This window comes from Triturus cristatus, chromosome 2_2 (genome assembly GCF_964204655.1).
Source record: "Triturus cristatus chromosome 2_2, aTriCri1.1, whole genome shotgun sequence".
NCBI classification, from domain to species: Eukaryota; Metazoa; Chordata; class Amphibia; order Caudata; family Salamandridae; genus Triturus; species Triturus cristatus.
This window is the reverse complement of record NC_140582.1, coordinates 313,904,886-313,928,437: the sequence shown is the minus strand read 5'-3', so window position 1 is coordinate 313,928,437 and position 23,552 is coordinate 313,904,886. Positions and strand designations below refer to the sequence as shown.

The 23,552-nt window shown below is 43.2% G+C and overlaps 1 protein-coding gene across 2 annotated transcripts in view; it reads left to right on the top strand.

Annotated features, from left to right (window-relative positions):
• The window catches only part of CLGN (calmegin), a 313,514-nt gene that overhangs the window by 238,578 nt on the left and 51,384 nt on the right, over nucleotides 1-23,552 (top strand). For both annotated transcript variants that reach the window (XM_085643230.1, XM_085643231.1), the window contains 2 exons: nucleotides 13,737-13,899; nucleotides 18,343-18,458. In XM_085643230.1, coding sequence (XP_085499356.1) covers nucleotides 13,737-13,899; nucleotides 18,343-18,458 — 279 coding nt within the window. The remainder of the gene's footprint in view (nucleotides 1-13,736; nucleotides 13,900-18,342; nucleotides 18,459-23,552) is intronic.

The following is a 23,552-nucleotide window of genomic DNA, read 5'->3' as shown; positions in this document are numbered from 1 at the left end:
ACTACAACTACAAAATCAGTTAGTGAGCTAACCACTTCACTCACAGAGTCTGATTTGGATTCGTCAGAATATACCACATTTACACTCCCACGAAAAACCACACATTTTAGCAAAATGCCCTTGCTTCCCACATTTCCGACAAGCTGCATTTCTCGCAGGACAAATTCGCGAATCAGGATAATGGGAAGGAAATCCACACTTATTACATAAATTTTTCGAATACATTCCCTTCTTCCCTGTCTTATTGTTGACAAATCTCCCCGGAACAAATTTATTACCCTTTTGATCACTATTGGCTTTGAACTTGTCTGCTGCTGTTTTCTCTTTAGATTCCTTTTCTTCTTTAACCACCCCTACGGGGTTCTTCTCTGGTTTTAATTCTTTAGATGATTTCTCAGACAATTCTATACTCTTAACAATGCTAATAGTTTCTTCTAAAGATGGATTCTTTAACGTAAGTAACTTTTGTTAGACTTTTCTGTCCCTACAATGAACTACTATTTGATCACGAATAAGTTGTGAACAGAAATGTTCAAACTCACACTCTGATGCAAGAATACGTAATGCTGCCACATAAGAAACTATACTTTCCCCACTCTCCTGTTCTCTAGTAAAGAACTTGTGTCTAGAAACTACGAGACTACTCTCTACGTCAAACTGAACTTCCAACATTCTCACAGCTTGATCATAATCATTCAACGCATCTTCACCCGCAACAACAGGAATAGGAGGTAAATGTTCTAGTACGGCTTGCAGTAATATTTACTAAAATGTCCTTTTTTTAAACGTATCACCAATCCAATTCTGTGCTGCAGTACATCAAGACAACTACCGAAGAAATGTTTCACCTTTGGACTGATTTTTGACAAAACCTCAAGATACAGGAATCGTGAGCGTTGTTGAACATTATAGATATTCAAACGAAGCTATGTCTACAAACACGCTGAAAAAAAAACGAAATGTACTTCCAGCAAACTCCACAAAAGAAATGGTCTATATGTGTCGCTTCAATGACACACACACACCTGCGTGCAGACAACTCACAGTGTTGACTGAGATTCTATGATCTGGCTGGCTATAAAGTATAACCTTCCGATGAAACGACAATCCATTGCCAACGCTTAAACAAGATGCATGCAAGCGCTTTGACAGGAAACCAAACCTGCGTGTAGATCAACGATACTCGTTTCCGTATATGTACCGTGGTTCTGCAAGTCGTTGTACGTTGACACATAGGGATATAGGATACAATTCCCCGTTTGTGTGACCAACCTCACTCCAACACAAATACCACACTCTAGTTGACATAGACACTTCCTGATTGTATGAGTGTCACGTAGAACTACCTGCTACACGTAATCAAAGCGACCTCTCGCGAGTAGCAGAGTCTTTAGCAACCTCTCGCGAGTGTGCGTGTGTAAACAGAAGACTCGTCACACGCTGTGTGACGCTCGACTCTCTTTCACCAATACCTTGGGAGAGTTCTACTGCGTCATCATTTGCAGTAGAATTACCGCAGTGAAGGATCTCCGTACAGCAAAACCCCAACGGCCAACGCGTCTGCAATCCTGCACTCACGATCTCTCCAGAGCTTGAGACGATCGTTGAAACAGCTCTCCGGGCACCGACTTCAGCAAGAACAGAAGAATCTTTAAGGTGAGCACTTCAAGATGATTCTCGGAAGTTAGTAAAACAAAACGGAGTCAGCTCACCACCAGTGAAATGTTCTCAGCTATTTTACGTCCTTAAATATAAACGAGATGACAGGTTTCACCACTCCGCTAATGCTTTTTCTGTCAGTACCGATGTTTCACCACTCCGCTATTACTTTATCCAGTATTGAAGAGGATGTCTTCTAATAGTAGAGTAGATACACCAAAATAAACTTCAGCAGGATACAGGTACGCAGGCTACATCCACTGCACGCGTGGATGGAGACAGGGACAGTTTCTCGTCACCAAATTTGAAGTGATTACACCACAAGGATAAGTGTAAGAGCACAAGGTTTATTCACTGTATGTCTCCACAGCTTCCAGGAACACCAACTGGCCTCCCAAGAGATTCAAATCACAACACTCCATTGCCATGACAGTGACATCATGGTCATGATGAACATGAGTGATACATAGAGCTAAAGAAGAGACTACTACACTTAGCTTTGGTGGATACGGCAGCCAGAGGAGTGAACACCTCGGTGATCCTCTGGCACCATTCCTGGCTTTTGTGTGTCCCACTTCAAGCCAGGAATGCCACAGCTTCTTTTCAACCTGCCATTCGACAGGGAGTACCTGATCTTACCACAGGTTGGCACTATTCCAGAGAAAATAAAAAAGGACATTGAAACCGGCAAGGCAAGCACTGCCCTCCAGCTTCTGACCGGCAGGGGCTCCTTCCTGAAACAGCAGGCTAGAAGTGGGTTCAAATCTACTTCCCCAGAACCAACCCAGTCCTACAACAGGCAGCACTGGGCTCTTTTAGAGGGAACAGCTTCAAGGTCCGGGGCAAATGCATTCCCTGTAAGGAACCTCCAAGAATTGACTTGCCTCCTATCCCTCAATCGCCCTACACTTGTTGGGCGAGGCTTCGGGGGTCTCTTCCCCGTTAAGAAGAAATTACCACAGATTGATGGGCTCTATCCATCATCGAGCACTTCTACTGCCTGGAGCATGTGTTAATACCACCAAATATCCCACTATGTACTCCCACACCCTCAACCCAGAACATCTCATGTTACTACAAGAGGAGGCTCAGGCACTCTTACTCAAGGGAGCCATAGAACCAGTGCCCCTTCAACATCAGGGCAAAGGTGTCTACACTTTATACTTCCTCATTCCCAAAAAGCACCGCTCCCTCAGAACAATTCTTGACCTCCGGCCTCTCAACAGTTACATCCTGTCTGAACATTTGCACATGGTTACCCTACAGGATGTCATCACGCCTACTGCAGCAAAGCGACTTCATGGCTGCCGCACTGGATGCCTACTTTCACATGCCAATTCATCCGACTCATCAGCGCTACTTCTGCTTCATGGTAAGTAGTTAACACTACCAGTTCAAGGTTCTACCCTTTGGTGCCACCATGGTGCCAAAGGATCTTCACCAAGTGCTTAGCAGTGGTAGCTGCTCACCTCAGGAGGGGAGTAACACACATCTTCCCCTACTGGCTGATCAAGAGTGCCAGCAAACAAAAATGGCTAATACACACCTAGGCCTCAATGTCCCTCCTGCACAGCCTAGGGTTCACAATGAATGCAATCAAATCACACTTGGAGCCACTCCAAGGCTAGCCTTTCCAAGGGTCAGTCCTAGACACAGTCATGAACAAAGCCCCAGCACCCAAAGGGTACAGGCATTACAACAACGTCTGCCTCTTTTTCAGACAATCCATCTACTTCAGGTTCACACAGTAATCCGCTTTCTAGGGATGACGGCCTTGTGCATTGCCATAGTGCCCCCCACCAGACTCCTTATGGGCCCGCTTTAGGAGAGCCTGTCAAGACAGTAGTCACAATCAAAGGGTCAGTTGGAAAATCTAGTGTTGATAGTGACAGCACCGTTTGCTTTCTGCAGCGGTGGAGCAGCAACAAACTGTTGCGGGCCAGACGCTCCCTATACCCAGTTCCGCAGGTGACCATCACCACAGACACATCTTTAACCAGCTGGTAAGCACATTTCAACAGCATAACAGTTCAGGGTCTGTGGCCACCACATCAACGAAGTCTCCACATCAACCACCTGGAACTGTTAGCCATTTATCTAGCTCTTAAAGCCTTTCTTCAACCGATTCAAGGTAAATTAGTTCTTGTGCATAAATAGAACCAGGCTGCCATGTTGACCTCCAAAAGGAGGGGGCACATACTCCCCTCAGCTATCGGCACTGGGCCATCTATCACCATGTACATCTCTTAGCAGAGTATCCTCCTGCAGTGGACAACATCTTTGGAGACCTGCTCAGCAGGATGCAGCAACAAGTCCACAAATTGGAACTCCACCCACAAGCCCTACTCCCTTACTTTCAAAGATAGGGCACCCCAAACATAGACCTTTTTGCCACATACGAAAATGCAAAATGCCCAAATTTCTCTGCCATGTTTCCACATTCTCAAGCCATGGGCAATGCTCTGTGGATGAACTGGTCAGGGATCTTTACATATGCATTTCTTCTTCTTCCACTGATACCCTACATGGTCAAGACACCGAGACAAACATCCCTCACACTCATCCTGGGGGCTCCAAAATGTGAGAGGCAACCATGCTTCACAACACTTCTGGAGATGTCCATCGTCCCTTGCAGGAAGTTCCCTAACTAGCTGGATCTTCTCACACAAAGCCATGACAAAGTTAGACACCCGAAACCTAGCAGCTCAACCTGACAATTTGGCTCCCAACATCCTAGAGTTTGGTTATCTTGGTCTACCTCAAGAGTGTAAGGACATACTCAGAGAAGCCCGTAGACCCACTGCACGCACCTGTTATGCTGCTAAGTGGAAGTGTTTAGTTCACTACTGTACTCCAAACCACATTAACTCTCTTATACCAACCTTACAAGACATTGTTTCTTACCTCCTACATTTTCAAACGTCAGGGTTAGCCTACACATGGGGAACAGGGATCACACCTCACCCTTCTGTAATTAATGCTTTTATGGAAAATCTTCATTATGTCATTCCACCAAGGTGATTCCTTTTTTTTTTTATTGTTTTAATTGGATTTTAAATGTGTTTTGTTCCCTTAAACAGGTCATGAACACGAATCAATATATTACTGCTAATACATCTGAATCCTAGGGCAATGGCGAATCTGTGAAAGACAAAGGATATAAATTACCATACAACAGAAAATGCAGTAAACAGTGATTATGCCAATAATTCAACTATTCGACAAGTTATGCAGGGCTATTAAGCCGTTAGACCTAATTAAGTAGTTGCAAAGAAAAGAGCATATTCCTATATTCATATCAGAGCATTTTGGAGAGAGTTAATTAGTTCATTCTTTTCCTTGTTCCATTTCATTAAGGTGGAAGAGCAAACGAGTAACCACATCTAATAATACAATAGTAAAACAACAGGAAGATTAAGGTAGCCCTCCTAAGTCTTTTACTCAACCAGGTCCGAGACTGAGGCCCAGATTCGCTGTCCAAGTGCTTTCTTCCTACGACCTCTAAGTTTATAGATTGAAGATTCAATATTATATGTGGCAAATAGCCTTGCACCCCAATTAGTGAAAGTTGGAGGATCAGCACTAATCCATTGGGAAGTTATAAACAAGCGGGCAATAGCCATAGCTATGAACACAAAGCCTGTCTCAGATCTTACCCTACTACCCGCTTCAGTATTATTCCCTACTCCCAGAATAGGAAGAGCTGGTGTAACAGAAATTGATGTCCACAGAGTCATGGTTAAAAATATTTCTATATCATGTAAAAAAGCAACGAGTTTTGGACAAGAATAGAACATATGCACAGTGTCCGCTGCCTGGAGATCACTTCTATTACATTTCCCTCCCCCCGTGCCCCTCCACTTGGCAATCTTCACGGGGGTATAGTACAGGTCAAAGATTGACATAAAGTGTTGACTCCTGAGGCTTCCCGTAATTCGAATCTGGCTTGCGAGGGACAGGGACCTCAATGTCAATTGCTTCTACCCCACACTTACTTGTCCATTTATCTGAATATACTGCCAAATCATCAGGGAATGAACCAAGCAGGATATGATAGATCTTTCCCAGCCGAGAGTTCTTTTGAACATCTTCCACCAAAGGTATCTTTCCAAAATTTGACGACACCCTACGCGTATTTTCCCCCAAGAAGCTCCGGATCTGCAGATATTTAAACAAATCCCCCCTACAAAGACCGTGTTCTTCCTGCAGTTTTGCACATGTTACAAATTGTCCTTCTCTAAAAAGGTCCCCCAGGGAGTAAATACCCTTATTAGCCCACTCAAAAGTAACCCGATCCCAGAAAATTGACGGCAGTATACCTGTGGTTACAAATGGAGTGTATGCATTCAGATTAGAAATCTTAATTTTCCGCTGGATCTGCTTCCACACCTTATAAGCTGCTCTCAAGATCTTAAATTTGGTCTTTTTATAATAGCTAGGTTCGAGAACCGAAACCAAACAGCCCTTAGCTTGGTTTCCCAACCCCAATTCATATATGGACAGGCTACATGCCTTTGAAATATCAGCTTTAGCCCCAACTAGCAAGATGGGTACGCGCTGTAGCATAGTGGCCCAATAATAAAGCAGAAAGCTAGGGATAGCCATACCTCCACGCTGTCTTGGAAGATTCATCCGTTTGGCCGCTCGTCTGGGCTTGCGATAGCCCCTGAGAAACCGAGAGCAAACCCTATCTAACTTTACAAAACAAGAAGAAGAAAACTCAAGAGGAATGGTCTTAAAAAGATACAAAAATGTGGGCAGAATTGACGTCTTAGTAACATTGCTTCGCCCAAAAAGAAAGAGGTGTAAGTGATCTAATCTCTCCAATTTCTTATTAGTGATTTCGATTATTGGGTTGATATTTAAATCAGGTATTTTTTCAACCGCAGCTGTGATTATGATACCCAAATAAGTAGCCTCTGAAACAACTTGGAAATCCGGGGGGCAGATCATACCTGAACAAAGAATTTGAGTCTTATCCACATTCAGCTTGTACCCCGAAAGGGCGCCAAACTGAACTGCTAGATCTTTTACCACTGGAAAAATAGAGACAACATCGCTCGTAAGGACCGCAATGTCATCTGCATATGCCAAAGCTCTATACTTGAACTCCCCAATCCTGACCGCTTTAATAAGGGTACTTAGCTCAAGTTTCTTTAAAAAGGGATCAATATTCAAGGCAAAAAGCAGGGGTGAACAAGGGCACCCCTGCCTCGTGCCTCTGCTGATGGTAAAAGGTTTGGGGGCAGATTTATGTTTCCTGGCGCATCCCTGCAAATCAGCAGGGATGAGCCAGGAAAGATGCGTCACGCAAGTTTACCCTTGCGCCACCACAGATGCGCCACATTTACAATGCAGCGCATCGTGGCGCAAGGATAAACAGATGCGTGACGCATCTGATGGCATAAGGGCGGCGCATTGCTGGAGTTGTGTCGCAAGCACGACACAACTCCAGCAATGCTCAGTGGCTGCCCATACCGAACATGCTGCGTCATGCCTTACGCCTGCTTCAAGCAGGCGCAGGGTTTTGACGCAGCAGCGTCGGAAAAGTGACTCAGTGAAATCTTGTAGATTTCACTGCGTCACTTTTCCGAGGCTTTTTCCGACGGAACGCCCACCCTGCATACATTAAACCTGACGCAGGTTTAATGTAGCGCAGGGCTTTACAACGTGAAGCATCTCCCTAGATGCGTCACGTTGTAAATAAAGCGCAACATGGCGCATGGTTTACGCTGCCACTGCGTCACAGAAGTGATGCAACGGCGGCGTAAATGTCTCGCAGGGGGCTTGTAAATCTGCCCCTTGGAATCTTGCCCTGAAATCCGAATCACCACCTCTGGAGATAGATACAGTGCCTTGACTGCTTGTATAAAGCCCCGACCCAGCCCCTTCCAACATAGGACAGACCACAGGAACCGCCAGGAGACCCTGTCAAACGCTTTCTCAGCGTCCAAGAGGAGTACCCCCAGCGGTGATCCCGTGGCCTGTGCCCAATCAAGAAGGTCTATTACACGACGGACATGATCCGCTGTGTCCCTTCCCGGGATAACCCCGTGCTGGCGCAAAGATACCAGAGGGGTGATAACTTTTCCAAGTCTTGCTGCCAACATTTTTTAATAGATTTTACTATTGCAATTAATCAAAGTTATAGGTCTGTAGGAAGCTGGGTTAAGTTCTGGCTTGTCTTTTTTCTTAAAGACAATAATAGTTGTCTTCCGCAAAGAGTCAGGGATATGATTTTTTCCACGAGCCTGTTCAAACAAGAGTATAATATCTTGTTTAAGTACTTGTCGGAATGTTCTATAAAATTCCAGAGGAATGCCATCTGGACCAACCGCCTTGCCCATGCTAAGAAGGTTATTGCAAGGTCTATTTCTTCCCATGTAAGCTGGGCTTCCAGTGCCTCATTTTGTTCCTGAGATACCTTCATTGTTTCCATGCCATTAAAAAAATCCCCTTCCAGACAGTCTATTCCTGTCAGGGTAGGTCTCTCAGCATAAAGTTGACTATAAAATTGTTGAAAAACATTCAGAATTCCTGACAAGGGATCCTGGACCTGCCCTGCATGATCTTTAATTTTACAAACTCGATTAGCTACTTCGCGCTGGTGCAGCCGCTTAGCTAAAACCCTGCCTGTGTTTTCCACCAGTTCATATGACTCGGTCCTCCGCTGCATATATTTAGCTGCCACCTCCATGCCAAAATAACAATGAATTTTAGACTTTATAATGGCAATGCATTGTTGACATTCCTCTATATTTGTACCCCCTGAATCCTTCTCATTAAGTCATATTCAGCGGACCTTAATTGTTCTACCCAGTTTTTGATTTCTTCCTGTATTGATTTTTGACTGGTTATGGAAAAGCTCAGAGTTTCCCCACGGACAGCTGATTTAAAAGCATCCCACACAATACCTACTGAGGCTGTATTGTGGTTAAAAACAGAAAAATTCCTGAATCCACTTGGCCATATGAGTACAGTATGCCTCATCAAGTAAAAGTTTCTTTTCAAAGGTCCAGGGTCTCTGAACTTTTGAAATGCCCCTCAGTGGAATCTGAAACGTTACGGGATTGTGATCTGAGATAATTCTCGGAAAGATCTCAATCTTACTTGTCTCAATCAATTGACTGGAAAGAAAAAAGTAGTCCAGCCGAACAAGCTTGTTGTGGGGAGCTGAGTAAAACGTGAATCTAGGATCGGGTAATTTGAGTTTATGCCACCTATCAGATAGCCCATGTTCCTTTACCAATCCTTGAAGAGCTTTAAAGACCCTAACTTTGCTACCTTGATATGGAAAATCATCATGTATATCACACTTACTATCTAAATGAATATTAAAATCACCACAAAGTATTAGAGGGTGGGGCCATAGGGCAAGTTCAACACTTAGAAAGTTTAAGATATCCGGGTCATCTAAATTAGATCCATAGATTGAACAGAGTGACATAGGGATATTATTTGCTATGATTTCAGCTATCGCCAAACGGCCCAAATTGTCTACTTTGACTCGTTTACATATACCCACCCCGCGCCTGGCTAAAATTGCCACCCCTTAATTGTTGTGCCTTGGCGGGTACAAGCCAGCACTTCAAGCCCAAGATCCCTCAGCCACCATTGTTTACTCCATTTTACATGGGTTTCCTGAAGGCATAGCAAATCAATCTGCATATAACACAGTTGCTTGGCTAGCATGCCCCGCTTTCTCCTGTCGTTAAGACCACATATGTTGAGTGAGCAAATACGTAGGCTACCCATCATCCTTGTAGTTTATGAACTCAGGACCGCACAATACCCAAGAAAAGCACAAAGCATTAGACAAAATGAAAAAACACATTCCAAACTTCCTTATACAAATAGCAGCATAGTTACAGAACCAAAGGGAACAGAACAAAAAAACCCACAGCCCTCCCCTCCCTCCTCCTCCCTCCATACCCCTGACCTCCCCAGCCCGCCCACCAAAACCCCTCCCTTCCACCCACCTGCTGAGGCGGAAGAACCATCGGTCCTCTGTGATGGAGAGCTGAATAGACCCCCCTCTCTCCTGAACTCTCACCCCCCCCCCCACCTACGAAAGGAAAAAAAAGGAATCTCAAGAACAGGGTTAAGAAAAAAAAACAAAGAGAAAAGAGGCTGCCTTTAAGCCATTATAAGCCCGCACCAACATTGATATATACACAGGAAAGCCAAAATACCACCCCTACCTATTCTATAGTGTGTGCAGAAATTCTTTCGCTGAAATTTCAGAGAGAACATTTTTGCCTCCCCCTTAAAAACCACTTTTAGCTTGGCAGGGTTAAGCAGGAACACCTGAGCCCCTTTTTCCTGAAATTGTGAAATTAATTGGCGAAGCTGCCATCTCTTCTCGATTGTTATCTGGCAATAGTTGGGTCTCACAAAGAAATCACAGCCTTTCTCTAAACTCTTCCTATCTGGCCTAGCTAAATCGTACAATGCCTCTCTGGCCAAAAAGTTGTTGAGACAGATCAAAATGGCACAAGGTTTTTCAGCAGCTTGACCAGTCTTTTTACATTGATTGAAGGGGAACCGGTGGGCCCTTTGAAGTTCGGTTTTCCAATCCCATTGCTTCAGATCCGGGAATGCTTCAGTAAAAAGTTTGACGATGAACTGGCAAGCATCTGTGCCTTCCTTGCCTTCTGGGATACCTAGTATCCGTAAGTTATTTCTTCTTGACCGATTTTCGAGGTCCGTCAGTTTCCATAATGTATCAGACTTCTGGGCTTCCAAAGAATGGGTTAAGGCCTTTTGTGCTACCTGTTCATCCTCCAATGTGAAGATTCTTGCTTCTGCTTCTCCAATTCTAGCGGCGAAGTCAGAGCAGGTCTTAGCCACCCTGCGTATTGAGTTCTGCAATTTATGGTAGGCCCCCTGGTTACGTGAACTTTCCATATATGTGTAAAGAACAGAGGGTTACCCCTAATTGTTTTTCCTAAATCAGGGTAAGAAAGAACTGGATGCGAAGAAACATGGATTTAGGAATGTAGGTTAGATAGCGGAAAGCAGCATTACTCTTGAACTCAAAATTAGTGAGAACTAAAGTGCTTTTTATGCATCATTTTATTTTTATAAATTTGTAGAAAAAATATATATATCCATATTTACAATTGCATATTTTGAATTTGCTATTCCTCTAAAAATAAATCACAATTCTTCAAATGGTTTGACATGTGTAAAGATATTTGACACAGTTAACATGGGAAATCTCCTCAATGTGAACTAAAATACAAAGGTTACACATGTAGTAAGCAGATATTCAAAGACTGTTAGACAAAGGGTTGAGCGTTGATATGGCCTTAGGATGTATCCACAATCCTACGCGCGTTTCGGCATGTGCCTTCATCAGGGGGCCATACAAAGTTTTTCACCGGTACCTGGGTGAGAATATGAACAACCATCAAGAGTATGCTGCGTAATAATGTTAACAAACAAACCAGAGATCATAATGAATCTCCTATCGTAACATTTTCTATGGCAGAACAATTAAAATCACTAGTCAATCACATCTTGTTGGACAACTTCTAGTTGTGAACTAAAAAATTGCTGTTCACCTTATCAAATCCCATCACCAAAATGTGACTTTTTGATTTAAATGATGTATTGGTGAGAAAGTGTCTAAACTTGAATGCTAAAGTTTTGAAATACATAAGGAAGAATGAAGAATAAAGAGAAGATAGTATAGATATAGCTATGTCCTGACACTTGGTTAAGTCACCTGGAAGAAATAGAGACTTACGAGTGGAGCTAAGTACGTGAACTTTCCACCCAGGTCTCCTCCCTGTGAGCCAAAATGCTTTGATAGATGGTAGAGAGGGTTATTTCACTGGACATGGCTTGATCCAAGCTTGGAGCTCCGAGAGTTGTCGCACCGTCGGTTGCACCATTTCCAACCAATTTAGGGGAGAAAGAGTAGTCCCAGACCATTGACCCTTCTGAGCCAGAAATCTTGTCTTCAACAGAGGTGCCAAGTTCCTTTTTATGGACAGTTGTGGGGAGATAAGGACAGCTTTCTCCAACCTCTCCCTCGCCCACACGGAGGCTGCTTGCATCACTGTCATCTTCCACCCAGTCCCTCCCAGGGCTTTCATCCCCTGAGGACAAAGATGGGTCAGACATAGAGTAGAATTTATCACCTGAGTCCGCCTCTTTTACAGGGCCCGGAGCACAGGTTTCCACATCTTGGAGGTTCAAAAGGGTTTTCCTTGCCGTTAAGTCTGAGCTTAAAACGTTCAGCGCATTCCCCTGGTCCTCGCTTGACGAAACTACATTGCCCATAATGCATTGTTCTTGCCTTCTGATAATTTTCCCACTTTCATTCGTTCCTGGCTCCAAAGTCACAGCTAATTCATCCTGACTTACTTTGTAGCGGACAGCTTCAGTTTGTACACATAGCACACCCTGCCTCGCAACTCCCGGGTCTTGGAGCCCTTTGCTGTCGTCTTTGGGGCCATCGGAATTATCCGGCAGGACCAGGTCGAAGAAACCGCAGTCCAAAAGAGGGGGTTTACACACGGCAAACGTGAAGGTGCCGGCAGTTCCAAATGCCAACCACCAAGGTGATTCCCAGCGCCAGTCTGGAATCTCAATATTGTCCTCACCAGACTTATGGGGCTGCCTTTTAAATCAGTACATTCATGCCCTCTCCACCTTCTTTCTTGGAAGGTTTCCTTCCTTGTACCTATCATTTCTCTGAGATGTATCAAAGCTACAGGCCCTTACACTAGAGGAACCTTTTTTCAGGTTCACAGTGACAGTGTGGTCCTTGGAACCAATTCTAAAGTGACCTAAGGTGGTCTCCTCATTCCACCTTAACCAAACAATTGAGCTCCCGGTCTTCATTCCACAGCTTGACTTGATAGCTGAGAGAGCACTCCACACCCTTGAAGACAAGCGTGCTCTCTTGTATTACATAGATCGGACCAAGCCTTTTCGCAAGACACAACAGCTCTTTGCAGCTTTCTCACAACATCATAAAGACCATTCTATTTCTAAGGCTGGCATAGCCAGGTGCATTGCTTTGATACATGCATCCAAACCTGTTATGCTAAGGCTAAGAGAACCCAATCTTCCAGCTCAGGCCACACTCCACCTGTAAACAAGTGGTCACTTTGGCTTTTCTTGTAAAGCTGCCACATGGTCCACTCAACACATATTTACAATGCATTATTGTGTTGTCAGTCTTGCAAGGCAGCAGGCTAGTGTTGATCAAACTGTGGATTATGTTACTTACCCTTTAGGTATTGGTTTGTTGCATGTAGTACTGTAGATTCACATGTGCCCACCTCCTCCCCGGAAGCCAGTGTATTCTACAAATATCTTTCACTGTTTTTTACATTCCTCTCCTACTAAACGCATGGTTACTATTCTGTCCTACTCACTACTACATATTTACTTTCACCAGCTGCACTAAAAACAATCATGTTGCAATGCACATTCACGAATAGGGGAGGAGTCACTGGCACTTCGTGACTCGAAAGACATCTTTGAAGAAAAACAAGTTGCAAATGTCCGAGCACAACACTAGATGGCAGGCTTATGCAGGGCATGTGGATCTACAGCACCACATGCAATGAACAGATGTTTACAGCGTATATAACATAATCCTTACAACGGTTGCGAAGCATACTATGTTCCGGTAAATAGACAGCATGAGCCTTCAGGTGTGAATCTCTGGATTACTTTTTGGTGTGTCCACATTGTGCTTATCTACCCCTTTTCCTATGTGCTAATATTCTTCTGACATCCACATCCCAGCAACAGAACACCAATACAAGTAGAGATAATGACATTCTCCTTATCAATAAATGGTGAGTTGCAGTCTTGTATTGTACAGTCTCTGTAGTCTCTTTCTCTCTGTAGATACCCCTTTCCATGTTCGGATACCCACACCTCTACTCCGTTCAACACGTATGCTTTCTCCTATAACAATCCCATTCACCAGCTCACTTCTTGCAGGTTGCCGGACAATGTAGCTTTTTCTTTTTGAATCTGTAAATGTTGGATTTAAATTACTGAAACATTCATAAGGTTAACTTCTGTTATCTATAAATTGCTTTTGCCAGAGAAAATGTGAAGAAACACCTTGCCAAGAAACTGATGAACGTGAACGTCCACCAACTACAAAAGGTGCGCTAGAAGCTGTAGAGCAAGCCGAAGTGAAGGAAGAGGAGGAAGACGCTCAAAATAACAAAGAAAATACAGTAGAACAAAAAGCCACTGAAAATGGTAAGATGTATATGGAGATTCTGTATAGACAAGGCACCTGACAGGGAAGCCTACTTTAAAAAGTTACTTGCTTTAATGAACGAGTATGTAGAGTATGAAGGAAATGGTTTTACTCATTTAATTTCCCTGGACTTTTTGCTTCGACTCCCCGGTATTTGGACTTTTACTGTGAGCGAGTCTCACCAACAAAGTCTCACTCATTGTAAATTTCTATTGGAATGGGTTGAAAGCACTAACTGCCAGTGTGGTCTCCTCTGTTTAGGATAAGCTGGTTACACAAGTACTCCTGAGCACACGTGTGCACATGTGTGTGGGCTGCGCATGTGAGACTACCTCAGCCCAGTATCTATGCACAGGTAGCCTGTCGCAAAAGGACCCTTTAAGGATTGGTGCTGCTCTGTGGTAGGACTTATAATGTGCGTAGCCATCCATAGTATTGGTCAGTTGTGCTTACAGACGGTGTGTAGTGCTTAATTGAATTACACATTATAGGTGAAATATGCATCAAAGTACATTTTTACCCCACTTAGTCCTACAAGGTGTATAGCGTTATTAAGCTTATGGAAAACATGCATACCAAGTGTACACCCACAGTCCATTTTGTCATATCTACCCTCCTGATGGCAGTTTAAGAATTGTCAATTTTCCCTGGCACAGTCACAATCCGATTCCCGTCCTTTGTTCCCATCCCACCCTCCCTAATCAAGTTAATTACTCTGCTGGCCAGCAGGAAGATCTAAGGCATCCTCACACAATAGAGCCATTACCAGTGCTTGACCCAGTTCCTGGGTAGGGAATAGGTGGGGAGGACATCTTCATATGTTAATTAACTCTTCACACTGCACCTGGGAAAGTCCAAGCCCAAGAAAACAGAGGAGTAAGGCCAGACCTCTGGAGGCAGATACTAGAGGGGCTCATCTTTGATGTTTTTGTGGGAAGGCAGTTGTATCAGTTGGGGGCAGAGCTGAGGCTTCCATGGAAGGTCTTTCATTAGACCATGTGAAATTGCCATCTTTATATGTCTCAGAGAGTGTTCAGGGGGGTAGGATGGGGTGGAGTGGTGAAGTGGCACCCTAGGATTGGCCAGGGGTGCCTGGTTTCTAGAACTTTTCACCCTCACTTAAAAAAATACTGCACAAGGGAGAGACACTTGAGAAGACACTGGACCTGGGTACGACGCCTGCAAAAGAAAGCCCCACTGAAAGGAGAAGTCACTTGTTGCCACTACTAAGATGGTCTGAAGAACTTCAACTCTTGCTGGCCACACAAATTAAGATGGGCCTCGCCAGGTCCAGTAATCGGACTGCTTTATGCCCCCGTATAAACAGTTGGGTGAATCGACTGGCTGGGGGGAATCCTGGATTGTTCCCCTCAGACTCCTGTGGACTGGCCTTTGATTCTGCTGGCAAATAGGTGATATTCGAGTAGCCAGGAGGCTGTGGGACCTGGTAGTGTGACACAGAGGGTGTTCAGGTTACTGGCTGTGGAGGGGCTGTGGAAGTCCGACCCCCAAGCAGTAAGAAGCATCAGGACTCCAGGCCAAAGACCTGTTTGGTGCAGTGAGCCATTTAATCAAGCTCCCAACCAAAAGGCCCCTTAGAGACCAGGAGGCCTGAAGGAAATGCTCCCAGTGGTTAAAGCTTTGTGCTGGAGCAGACTGACACCAAATTGGCCCAATTGGCCCCAGAGGGCTGGTGAAATAAATTCTTAAAGCCAGAGGATGGGGAAATGAGTGCATAGCTCCACCTGATTTTCTAAAACTTCTGCAGGGTATGGCTCAACTTCATCCATGTAATTTCCCTGAGGGGGTGTATGGGTCCCCTTTCCTGAGGTCACATTTGGCCCAGGGGACCCCACTCCCTGTGGCCTGGTGCATGAAAGCGGTCCCAGAGGATTCAATCTCCCCTGGACAGTTCTATAAAGTCTTGAGCGCCCACTCGTTGCGTAGTGTGCATGCGATAACAGTACTTTTCCTTTTCATAAGAAAAAATACTCACCGGACAATGATTTATTGAGTGTTGTTGCATACTAGCATGTTTGGTTTACTAGCCCACACCAACTTCCCTAAGTAGGCCATAAACTCCTCTGCTACGCTACCATGAAAGTGTCAAGTGCTACAATGGAGTACTTGGTTCCCAGTAACTAGAAACTTGCAGACATTACTTGTGAAGGGCTCACATCCTTGGAAACGAATAACCCAATTTCTTACAGAGTGCATTTGTTTGTGTATATACACTCAACTCTTTTCACATACTTCTGTCGTTTTGGGTTATGCCTTTAGTGGTTGTTAAATAAGTTATAGTAAGTATATCTACTATCGTTAGATACATGGAGAACGATTTGTGTAAACAATCATTTCCACTTTACCTCATTCTCCCCATGTCCAATTGGGAAAGGTCCTTGTTATTTCGACTAAGGGCAGGTTCTGTGAAATTTTTATTGGGTTTTCCGCTGGGTTACCATCACTCAACAGTATATAATCCATGCCCGTGTGATGGTATTAGTACACAGAATGACTTGCACTTTCTATTCTTCTGTAAATTTTATTTTAAATACATTAATTGGTTTTTAACACCCTATTTTAGGAAACAAAGACCCCTTTCATTGGGGGAGTCCCGTCTAATGTTACTCTCCCTGGATACGGATAAACTAATTTTTCGCACTAGCACTTTCCTGAGACTTATAACACGTGCACGTAAAATGATGGAAAATCCTTGAATGATAGCTGTGTTGCTTTTTAATAATTTTAAAATTGTATTCTGAAATATTGTGATAATGTTTTGTTTTTATGTATGTACTTTTATGGATTTTATGAAATTCGAATAAAGGTCTTTTGATTGATTGATTGATTGATTGAAGTTATAGTAAGAGGAAAGGTCATCTTTGTCAGGTGAGTAAATGCTGATGGCTCTGTGCTGCAAAGGCTTAGCCTTAGTTTGGCGAGATAACTTAAAGGTGGCAGTATGCCATGTTTACAGTACTGTGTTTTCAATTAACAATTCAGTGAGTTTTGAGAGTTGTATATATGCATTTTAGTAATCAATGTGTGAATGCGTGTTTAATTATGAGTGCATTTGCTCTAATTAATGTGTTATTTGGCCTTATTTATTTTAACTTGTATGGCACGAATGTATATAATAGATATAGGGACCGATAACTGGTGAAGATGAAAGGTTCGTTGCGCAGTGCCAATGCTTGTTGAAGCACTATGCTTTTCCAGATTTGTGATTAAAAACAGACCTTGGTAAGTTGTTCAGTGGCTGAAGACCGCGCTCTTCCCCATCTGATTTCACAACCCATTGGCTATTTATGGCTATTATTCGTGGTTGTTTGGTTGCACTAAGATGTCATTTCTATGGAGAATGTGTTCTTTTTAGTGATAATGCTCTACCTCGTCATGTTTTAGCTGTGTACCTCTGAAAATGTGCTCCACAATGCACCGTTGGGCCCCAGTGCCCTCTGCTAATTCTCTGCTTGTCAAGAGTCGCTAGAATTTCTCACAGCCCCTGTGAGTTCATTCAAATGCACAACACCCTCACTCTGGGAATTTTTCCAATACCACTTCCTAAGCAAGTCATGTATAGTTACAAAAGAAATTAAGGTACTGAATTACAGTGATTCCTTTTTATGATTATACTAATGAGGCCAAGGATGGAATGGGCATGCAAAGAGGGCTGTCGCGTTGTCTAAAGGTAATTATTGCAGAGAGGACGACGATGGGTTGGGTGTGGAGGCTGAAGTATGGCATTGCCCTGTAAAAGCCATTGCTGCCATGAGAACTGAAGAACTGGCACAGCTCTTGACTCCACCTTAAACTGAATTCTCTCTGCGGGTGTCACTAACGGATAAGGGGACTAAGTGGGCATGAAGTTTGGCACCACCCATCTATCAATCTGTCCCTCGGCCTGTCACCCACTTGTCTGAAGGGCTTGTTGGGTGATACATGACTGCGTGTTTGTTGTATGGGAAAAGATTGTGCGTGTGTGTGTGTCGGTCTGTCTATCTGTGTGTCCCTGGGCATGGGTAACTATATGCCTGATGGTTCCCTCTGAGTTCCTGAAGGCCTATCTATGTATATGAATACCTGTAGGTCTGCTGATCTGAGTGTATGGTTATCTCCAGGGCTGTTGTCCGGATTATCTCTGACTATGCGCCATATAATAGCCTAACCTATTGTTTTTGCCAATGTATTTTTTCATTCTGATACCAGTCTTCAAATTGCGCTGTTACCCTACCCTACATACTCACATTTCAATTGCGCTAATTGGAGAAAGCTCACAAATGTCACAACAGTTGGTGAGAGGGAGCGGAGTTTTAAGTGATTGTGGCATACATTTTGCGGCAGCATCTTCTCTTCCTCAGTGCAGCTCTTTGTCCTCAGACATACAAACGCGTCTGCAGTGGCAGCCTGACTGATCCATTTTGCGAATCTATGTTTTCTAGAATTTGAAGGCGAGCAGCAGGAGCAGAAGAGCGACGGGGAAAATGAAGTAGTTGAAGATAATGAAGAGGACGAGCATGAGGGTCACACATTAATTAATTCTGTCTCCGATGAGGAGGTAAGTCTTTCAGCTATTTCACGGTTGTAGACCTCTCGCCTTTTCTTTTTTGCAGTTTTATATAGCGCGAACTCCACCCGAAGGCATCAGAGCGCTTTACATGAGCACCAGTTGCATTACAGGCGGACACATTCGTTTTAGGCACGGAGAAATTAAGTGATTTCCCCAGAATCACAGGATGTTTGAGTCTCCCTTGAGCCTGGTTCCCCAGCTTCAAAGTCGTCCGCTCTGGCCGTTAAGCCACATCCTCTCACTTCTTCAGGTGAATGTCTTGAGTTTGACTGTTGACATTCTTTCTCACCAAATGTAATTCATCAATACTTTTTGGGTGTACATATGGCCGGCGAGACAGTGAAACATTTAATCATAGCTTGAACACTTTTTCCATGAATGAACGGCTGCAGTTCCATCCTCAGACAGGAGATGGCAGCACTCGAAAGCTAAACCACGGTTCCACGGCGACGTCTTGTCAATGGGCTGTTGTGTTCCAAGAAGAGCAGTCTCCCTAGGGAAATTCATATTTGCTTAACCTATATTGCATCCTAATTGCATTTATATAGCGCTTATTAACCCCGACGAGCTACTCCAAAACCTAAGGTTTGCGGTTGACCCAGTGGTCATTAGTTTTTAGTAGATTTGTTGGTTATTGGGCTAGTATTCTTGCGCTCCGAGGAAACTATTTGAACCTATTCCTCTAGTTTCCAATGGTGGATTTATTCCACAGGAATTTTGTATGTTTATAAGAGTGAGCTCATGTAAGTGGAAAAAATGGGATGAATAAATAGGGTACAGGAGGTTAGAAATTGTGAGATTGCTTAGGCAGGTTACACGGAGGGAGACTGTGATCTCTGGGAGTGAGTTGAGTAAATAGGCTACAGAAGGTTGTGTATTGCAGGAAACGATTTGTAAGGTGAGGTATATTTAATTTACTGAAGTATGATAGAGAGTAAGGCAGGCATGTGACAGAGCAAGGTGCACTCAGAGGCACTAAGCAAGGCAGGGAATGGAGCATAGTTCAAAAAGAAATGTAGGAGAATGATCCATAGCTAGAGATAAGATTCATTTTCATGCAGGGTCTTTAAGTAATACTGAGAAAGGATGCAATATGGGGACGTATAAGGAGAAAAAAAATAGGTGGAAAGTTGATTACTTAGGGACAGTCGTATATGTTGTTGCATATTTGGTTGGTTCGTTTGGCTGTTGATGGTCTTAATAAAGTATGTCCATATTACATATATTGAACATGATTGATTTGTTTTACTTTGTACTCGTTTTTTACCATGAGGTACTGAGTTGTGTGGTATTCCTGCAGATGAACACAGGCAAGACAGACGTACTGATCTTTGGCAACAGCAGCAACTCATGGAACGACTCCTGGTGGCCATCAGACCTAAGACCCACACCCACTTACTGCAACCACCCCAGAAACCTCAGAATCATCATTGACAACAAGCACACCATGAAATCACAGAACAATTCAGTCTTCTCCGCCTGCTTCCTCACTCTGCGCATGCTACGCAAGATCTTCAAGTGGCTACCCCTACACATGAGATGCACCGTGACACAAGCACTCATCACCATCCGACTGGACTACAGGAAGGCCCTCTACGTAGGAATCGCCGCACACCTCCTACAGAGACTTCAGCCCATAGAAAATGCTGCAGCCAGACTCATACTCGGCTATCTCCGATGAACCCACCTCACACCCTACCTCAGGAAACTCCACTGGCTTCCCGTACAGAAGAGATGCCAATTAAAGCTGCTGACCCACGCACACAAGGATCCACACAACCAAGGACCTGCCTACATTAACCACCACCTGAACTTCCACCATCTGTCGAACTACGCTCCGCCTCCCTTTCACTTGCCCATACTCCCCTCATCCACCGAAGCAGAAGTGGAGACCGCTCCTTCTCCCACCACACAGCAAAGACCCGAAACAACCTCCCCAGGCACCTCTGGACCATCACCTCACTTTTAGAATTCCGAATGGCCCTCAAGATCTGGCTGTTCTACAAAGCCTGCGGGCCTGCAAACGCCTGGATACCCTATCGGGTGATTAGCAGCACTTAATAAATCCTGATTGATTGTATGTAACGGGTCATTGTTTGTCTGGTAAGAATGTGAGGGATGGACAAACCTGGGATTTGCATCAGTCATTCTGTTATGAATTTGTTTGTGACAGATGCATAGGTCGTACGTTTGTAAGGGGATGTGGTTCATTCTGAATTTGGGGGTTGGTTTGTAAAGGATTCTGCTGACTTAGGTCTTCCTTGATCTAGTGAGCTCATGTGGATTCTTTGTTGGGTCACATTGGGAATAATCAGATCTTAACCATCCTTCTTAATTCTAAGTGATTCTCAGTGGCTCTGATCTTTATAAACCGGGAACTCATTGTTGTCTGGCTCGAGAAAGTAGTGTCACCAATGGTTTTCTTCTTATAGGCAGGAATTGTTAAGGACAGTGGCAATCTGAAGCATACCTTCCTGGGTTGGGAGTATTTTGTGATATTTTTTCTTAAAAGTAATGTTTGGCCTTTGCCATTTATAGCTGTGTGCGTGATGTACCTTAGTTTGAAAGTGGATAATCTTACTACTGGGAGCCAGTGTGGAGACTACATGACTGCTCATATGTGGCTTCGCATATTTTCATTTAGAAGTAGACTTTCTACTGAGTTTTAGATTCTTTGCAGCCTTCTGACGGTTGAGTGGAATGCTGTGGTATATAATCTGCTAACAGAGTCAAGTTTGGACAGGATGAATGATGTTTCTGCTTTTACCTTTTAAGCAAATTCAAGATGTTATAAAATGCATGTAAGCTTTTTTATTGTGTAAAAAATTGGCTGAGATGGCCTATCCACTTGTGTATTTGTGTAAATTGCAGAGGCAAAAAACATTAAAAGATTTGTCAAGTTTAGAGCAATTTCTGGAGGGGGTGCCGTTTGTTTGGAATGAAAAGTATAGGGTCATAATTTGTTTCCATTCACCACAGGACACTATTTCAGTTTTTGAAGAATTTAGCTGGAGGTGATCCCACATCAACTATTGATCATTGGGTATGAGGTAGGTGTTACATTTTGATGTTCTGGCATCCTTAGGGTTATCCAGTTTGATAATTGTTTTTGTATACTGTGCATAGTTGCAGCAGATGATTTGGAAACTTGATAAGATTTAATAGTGGTTTCATTATAGGTTAAAAAGTAGAGTCTGATGTATGTCGGATACTCACTGGCGAGGTACTTCGAAAATTCAATAAAACATGTTTAAACAAATATATATATAGAGTTGATGTGGTAGATCCTTGTTTATCTACAGTTTTGTATGCAGAAATTATTTGAAAAGAAAGGGAGCATATAATTCTGGTAGGATTTGATTTGCTGTTTAGGTAAGACAAATTTGTGTTGAGAGTGATGTCATCCATACTGACTTCTTCCAGCATAAGAAGTCATAGTGCACTCTGCAAAAACTGTGCAAATGTCCAGGAGTAGTAATGCAGCTGTACCAATTTTGTCAACTATGTCATTTAGGCCATCATATATTGTGAATAGTGGAGATTCACTTCCATTTTCTCGGTGGAATCACGTCTGAGAGTAGTTTGTTTTCTTGCATCAATACTGAGATCTGGCAAAATGTGGCTCCCTCCATCAGTGGGCTAAGGAAAGGTACAATGGAGATTGGTCTTTAGCTGTTGGGGGTCATGAGGGTCTAAATTGTTATTCTTAGGTAGTGAACTTATGTAGACCTTCTTTAATATCCATGGGAATGTTCCTGTTTTTTAAGGAGTTATTGATAATATTTCTGACTGGGATAGATGCCAAATTTGACTAAAGGATCTTTTTGAAAATGTGGAAGGACATGGGTCAGACCAGCAGCCTTCTGGGCTGCTAGCCGTAAGTTTGTCATCATATTCTGTGGTTGTGATTTCCTGGGGGGCTATTATAGATGCTGCTGTGATTGTTTTTGGTCGTATAATTGGGGAACAGTTGTTTCTTTTTGTTTTTAGATACATTTCCAGTGTGTTTGCTTGTTTAGATAATGGGTTTGCTAGTTTATTGCAGATGTCTTGTGAAAGGGGGGGGGGGGGTGAAGATATTACGGCTCCATGGATTGTGAAATTCTGATAGAATTTAATGGAGTTCCCTGGCTGGCCATTTGGCATTGTCCATCCTGCTTGAGTGGTGTATTTGTGTGGCCCTCTTAATGTATGATCTGTATACTCTACGGTGTCTATGTAGGTGCATTTTGTCTTGATGGGTTCTTGGACTTGAAGCATCTGCATTGAAGTGTTGTAATTTGTCCTTTAATCTTTTTCAACTCTTCACATATCCAACTTCTTCTTTTTGCTTTGTTTCAAAGTTATTATGTTACACCATCTCGCACAGTATTTAACTTAGGCACCCCTTTTCTATTTAAAAGTGACAGGACCCACAGAAATATTACAGGTATCAATGTGCTCTTGCTAAATAAATAAAAAAGCAAACAAATAAATTAATAAATGCATTTCTAATTTGGCACAAAGGTATGAACAGGCAGTCAGTGATGTCACATACGTAGCCTTTAGTAAACTACTGGCTACCTTCCACCTACGTATAAATACTTCTAGCCATCCATTTGCCCTTCTACCCATCCATCCATTAATTTTAATGCATACAAAGTATGGGAGCAGTGAATAGTTTCTTGCCTTCAGAAGTGAAAAGGAAGGAGATAGAGCGGAGTTCAATATATCTTTAGACACACTGCCGACAGATGCCTGGGTTATATAACAAAATTTCAACAACAAAAATGCATCACCAAAAATATTGCCATTAAAATATTGAGGTCACAAATATCAACTTTACATACTTAGTTTTAAAGTAAAAAATATTGGCAAAAATATATAGATGACCACAATATTGTCGAGAAATAGGTACGTATATAAAATTTGAACTATTTTACACTTTATTAACATTAAACCAATATTAACTTAAAAATGATATTACATTTTTGTTGATGGGTTTACCAGGGATGGTCAGGCATGAATTCAATTGCAAAACTGAACACGATCAATGCGAACCCACGGAGGGGCTGTATTCTCACCTGAAACATCAAGATACCT